The 4,668-nt window shown below is 61.1% G+C and overlaps 1 protein-coding gene across 1 annotated transcript in view; it reads left to right on the plus strand.

Annotated features, from left to right (window-relative positions):
• SFSWAP (splicing factor, suppressor of white-apricot family) overlaps positions 1–4,668 on the plus strand; it is a gene marked incomplete at its 5' end in the record, with an annotated part of 26,112 nt that overhangs the window by 12,464 nt on the left and 8,980 nt on the right. The window contains 6 exons of the mRNA XM_015567228.1: positions 1–68; positions 903–1,034; positions 1,668–1,761; positions 1,865–2,036; positions 3,552–3,782; positions 4,419–4,609. The exon at positions 1–68 is cut by the window's left edge and continues 28 nt beyond it. Of these exons, the coding sequence (XP_015422714.1) occupies positions 1–68; positions 903–1,034; positions 1,668–1,761; positions 1,865–2,036; positions 3,552–3,782; positions 4,419–4,609 (888 nt within the window). The remainder of the gene's footprint in view (positions 69–902; positions 1,035–1,667; positions 1,762–1,864; positions 2,037–3,551; positions 3,783–4,418; positions 4,610–4,668) is intronic.

Raw genomic sequence — 4,668 nt, forward strand, 5'->3', positions numbered from 1 at the left:
ACGCCCCCGCCGCCCCCTACCACCGTGGAGACGAGCGGTGGGGTGACCTCCACCACCATCACCACAAGGTGCGCTCCCACCCTGGGTGCCCGGTGTGCCTGTGCTCCTGGCGGGGTCTTGTCACCCGGGGGACCTGGAGGGTCTGCTGTCTGGGTGTTTATGATCCCAGCGCCCACGTGACGGAGCTGAGGGGGCAGCGAAACTGTCCTAACAAACACTCAGCAGCGGGGCCTCGGCACTTAGGGGTGAGCCCGCGAGCACCCCATGCACCCTCCTCCCAGACCTGCCCTTGCCCATGTGCAGGCACCGCAGTTGGGCAGAACGAGGCGGGTTCGTGGGGGGTGAAGCTGCAACTTTGTGCAGTCAGTTCGAGTGAGTCTCATGGCCGTTGACAGATGGGGGCCTGGCACCAGGGCAGCTGCAGGCGCATGAGAGAGCAGGGCCGGGCCAGCACCCGTCTCGGCCGCCTGTTGTGGCCGCGTCCGTGTATGTGCTGAGTGAGCACACGCCTCATGTCGCTCAGGCCCTGGCAGCTTCCGCTGGAAGACAGGCTCTCCAGATGCCTGGCATCTCTGGACGGTGACCCGCTGTCCTGGCATCGAGCAAATCTCGCCCCCACGTACAGGAGGACGGGTCATGCCAGCCAGCTTTCGTTTTTAAAATATAACAAAAGTCAGCACTTGACTTATTCTTGTTGCTTCTGAGAATTAGCTGGTCCGGGGGGAAGTGCCAGGAGACAGGAGCCTCATTTAGGACTTGGTCTCATGTCTGCGGTTGGCCATGGTGCTTAGTCCCTGCGGTGCATGGGGTGACCGTCAGCGTCCCGCGTCCTCTGCGACCACAGCTCCCTGGGCATGGTCTGTGCCTCGTGCCTCCCTGTGACCTGACGCTCCTCTCCGCAGTGCGCTCGCTCCCGTGGCCGCCATCATCCCCCCGCCCCCCGACATCCAGCCCGTGATCGACAAGCTGGCCGAGTACGTGGCCAGGAACGGCCTCAAGTTTGAGACCAGCGTCCGAGCCAAGAACGACCAGAGGTGAGGTGACGGGTCAGTGCGTCACGTGACGGCCACGAGGGTTCGTGTAGCTTCTTTAAAAAATCCTGGGGAGAGGTGGGGGAGGAAATAAATAAATAAAATAAATAAATAAATAAAAATAAAAAATCCAGCGGCGTAATGTCTCTTACTGTTCTTAACCCTCATGTGTTCAGAGAAATACATCTGGTGACGATTACGTTAAATTACTGGAGTGGGAGCGGTGGTACTTTATTGCGTTACCTGTTTTACATTGAAGCTACCTCAGGAATTCAGGCTTTTCAGCAATCTGCTGGGGAAATTTAGACACACATCTTGGGGTGTTTTGTGGTTTTTTAAAATCAAATCATGTTTTGTGCCTCAGTAGTAAGACAAGGCGAGGTTGGGTTTGCAGCGTGATTCGCGTGACGGACAAGCGACTTGCCTCCGTGCCCCCAGCTCCCTTGTGTATAAAGTGGGCGGGGCTTCCGTGGGCCACAGCGCAGAGCTGTGGAGGTGATTAGTGAGTGGTGGTGACGGTGTCCGGCTCCCCATGGGTGCGCAGTCACCACAGCCGGTCACTGGGCTGTGTGTGTGTGTGTGTGTGTGTGTGTGTGTGTGTGTGGATGACCCACCGGTTCCTTCTTCTGTCCACAGGTTCGAGTTCCTCCAGCCGTGGCACCAGTACAACCCCTACTATGAGTTCAAGAAGCAGTTCTTCCTGCAGAAAGAAGGGGGCGATGGTGCTCAGGTACCTGGGGGTAGAAGGCAGGAGGGCGGGGCAGCGTAGAAACGCTGCTGCCAGTGCAGCGTCTGGGCTGCCGAGGGATTCTCAGCCCCGTTCCTGTCTGCAGGCCTTGTCGGCGCCAGAGGAGGCTCCTGCAGAGTCGGCCCCTGAAAAGCCCAGCGACCCGGGGGAGGAAGGTGTGGCTGAGGACCCGGCGGACACAGGAGGGAGAGGTGGCCCAGGCGCCAAGAAGGAGTCGGCATCTGGGAAGGCTGCCCCGGATGGGAAGCTGGTGAAAGGTATGCGGCCTGGCCTCCCGGGCGTTCCTGACGTTCGCACTCGGCGGGTGGGGCTGTCCCAGGGGCCGCGCTGCCTCAGCCGCCTGCTCTGCAGGGCAGGGCCCGAGCAGAACATTGCGAGGGATTAGTCTGGGACTTCAGAGCCTCATTGACATGCAGACGTCGTCCCAGAAAACCGCTCTCTCCCAGGCAGGACGGTGCCCATTCAGTCCGTTTCCTTTATGTTCGCGAAGAATTTCTCATCCACCAGGACAGACAGACGGACGTGACGCCCAACACAACAAAATAAAACAGGAGGAAAGCTCCTGGAGGGGGCAGAGCGTCCACCCCCGGGGGGAGGGAAGCATTCTGAGCCGTGTTGGGCGCGGCCCCAGGCGGAGGCACTGGGCGGTGCAGTGGGCACAACCTGGGAAGGTGACCGTGGCCTGCTCGCGGGGCTTGTTGCCCTGGGACATGAGCGGGCAGGGCCCCGGGTCCAGGCGGGAGGACTGACGTCCAGTGGCTGCTGCGCAGGGACGGCTTTGGTGGCTCGATGCCTGGAGTGGAACTAACGGGGGGAAGGGGAAGGGAGAAGGCGGTGCCGGGAACAGGCTCACGCTCCACGGTCCCAGGGGAGGCGGGCGGGCGGCGAGGACTGCACGTCTGTGTTCAGCAGAAGCCAGCCCTCCTGGGACTCAGTCCAGAGCAGAGAGAAGGGCACTTTGGGGTTCAGTGGCAGTGACGCCAGCAGAAGTGTGTAGAGGGGAGGTTGGGAGGGGCGCTTCCTCCCCTGGTCTGAGCCTGAGAGCCCAGCCCAGCCCAGCTCTGGGGAGGCACAGCCTCTCGCGGGGGAGGAGACAGTCGCGGCCGCAGGAGTCAGGGCCTCTGGAGGACGCACGCCTGAGCGGCGCAGCACGGGGCACCTCCGACAGTTACTCAGTAACGGGGAATTTTACATCGAGTTTGTGTTCTCACAGCCCTGGAGACAGGATCAAACAAGTGCAGCCCCCAGCGACACCCGGGAGAGGCCGCTTAGAAAGGGTTTTAGGCGTAGTGAGAGCTCTGAGCTCGGAGCGGGCGGGAAGGAAGTCAGCAGCGTCTCCAGTCTCCGGGGGAGAGGGCGGGCGGAAGAAAGGCCGCAGCAGACAGCAGGCTGTCCCCGGGGGACCAGCTGGCCGTCAGACCCAGGTCTGTAGCTTAAATGCCAAACCATTGGCTGCATCTGAAATGTTGGGTGCAGACCTCCACAGAAGTCGGCTTCGAAATAATTAGTCCAGCAGGCGAGCACCTGAGAGCATTTCTTATCAAAAAATTATCAAACGCAATGAAAATGTCACAAAAACCTGGGGACAGACTAAGTTCTACACGTGCGTGCCCTTCGCCTGCCGCCGCCTGTGCCTCACAGGGCTCGCTGGCTTAGCAGGAAGCACCGGGAGCAGCCGGGACCGCCTGGACGTCCTCCGCCCCCTGAGGCGCGTGGGGGGCAGGAGGGCGTCCGCTCTGCTGGCACCTAACGGGCCTCCCTCGCCTCCACAGCCTCGTTTGCTCCCATCAGCTTTGCGATCAAGGCCAAAGAGAACGACCTGCTTCCCCTGGAGAAGAACCGGGTGAAGCTGGACGACGACAGTGACGACGACGACGAGAGCAAAGAGGGGCAGGAGGGCGCGGGGGCCGCTGCCAGCGCCGACCCTGTGGCGGCCCCGCCCTGCGTGGTGGTCGAGGAGAAGCGGCCTCAGCTCACCCAGGAGGAGCTGGAAGCCAAGCAAGGTTTGTCCGTGTTCTGTTTTTGTTCATCCTCACCCGATGGTTGTCCATTGGTTTCTATGGAGAGAGTGGAAGGAGGAGGGGGAGACGGGGAGAGAGAATCAGTGAGAGAGAGACCATCGAGTGGCTGCCTCCTGCACGTGCCGCCCAGGACCGGGGAGGAGCCTGCAACCAGACACGTTCCCTTGACTGGAATCAAACCCAGGACCTTTCAGTCCTCGGGCCAACACTCTACCCACTGAGCTACACAGTGTGTCACTCGCTGGTTGACCTGCTGAGTCGGCAGTGCGGAGGCTGCGACCTGGCGGCCTGCTGGGCGGTGGGATGCTTTGCGCCGTGGACAGCTCTCTGGCGGCCTCGGGCAGGCTCCCACTCATCCCGCTGTCCTGTGTGGAGGCCCACCCTCCATCTGACTGGTTTTGAAAGTGAATCTAAAAATGCTGCTAATAAGCATTGTGACTTGTTCTTTCAAAGTGCGTTTGGTCTGATTGGTGTGCCTCTCCTGACATTCCAGTCTCCCTCCTCTTTTAAAATAGCTGCAGTGGTGGGGGCCCTTCTCCCGCTGTGGAATTAAGAGAGCAGGGTCTTAGAGGACGCTGCTGGCTCTAACGTCGCTCTCTCCTTGGTCTGTTCCTTCAGCGAAGCAAAAGCTGGAGGACCGCCTGGCCGCGGCCGCCAGGGAGAAGCTGGCCCAGGCGTCCAAGGAGTCGAAGGAGAAGCAGCTGCAAGCGGAGCGGAAGCGGAAAGCCGCTCTGTTCCTGCAAACCCTGAAGAACCCTGCGCCGGAGGCCGAGCTCGGGAAGGCCGAGGAGAGTCCTTTCACCGTGGAGGTGAGGCCGCCAGGGTCCGCGTCTGCGCTGGGTGCGGCCAGTGAGGCCCGAGTCTGGGC

The sequence above is a fragment of the Myotis davidii genome, unplaced genomic scaffold (assembly GCF_000327345.1).
Source record: "Myotis davidii unplaced genomic scaffold, ASM32734v1 scaffold43, whole genome shotgun sequence".
NCBI classification, from domain to species: Eukaryota; Metazoa; Chordata; class Mammalia; order Chiroptera; family Vespertilionidae; genus Myotis; species Myotis davidii.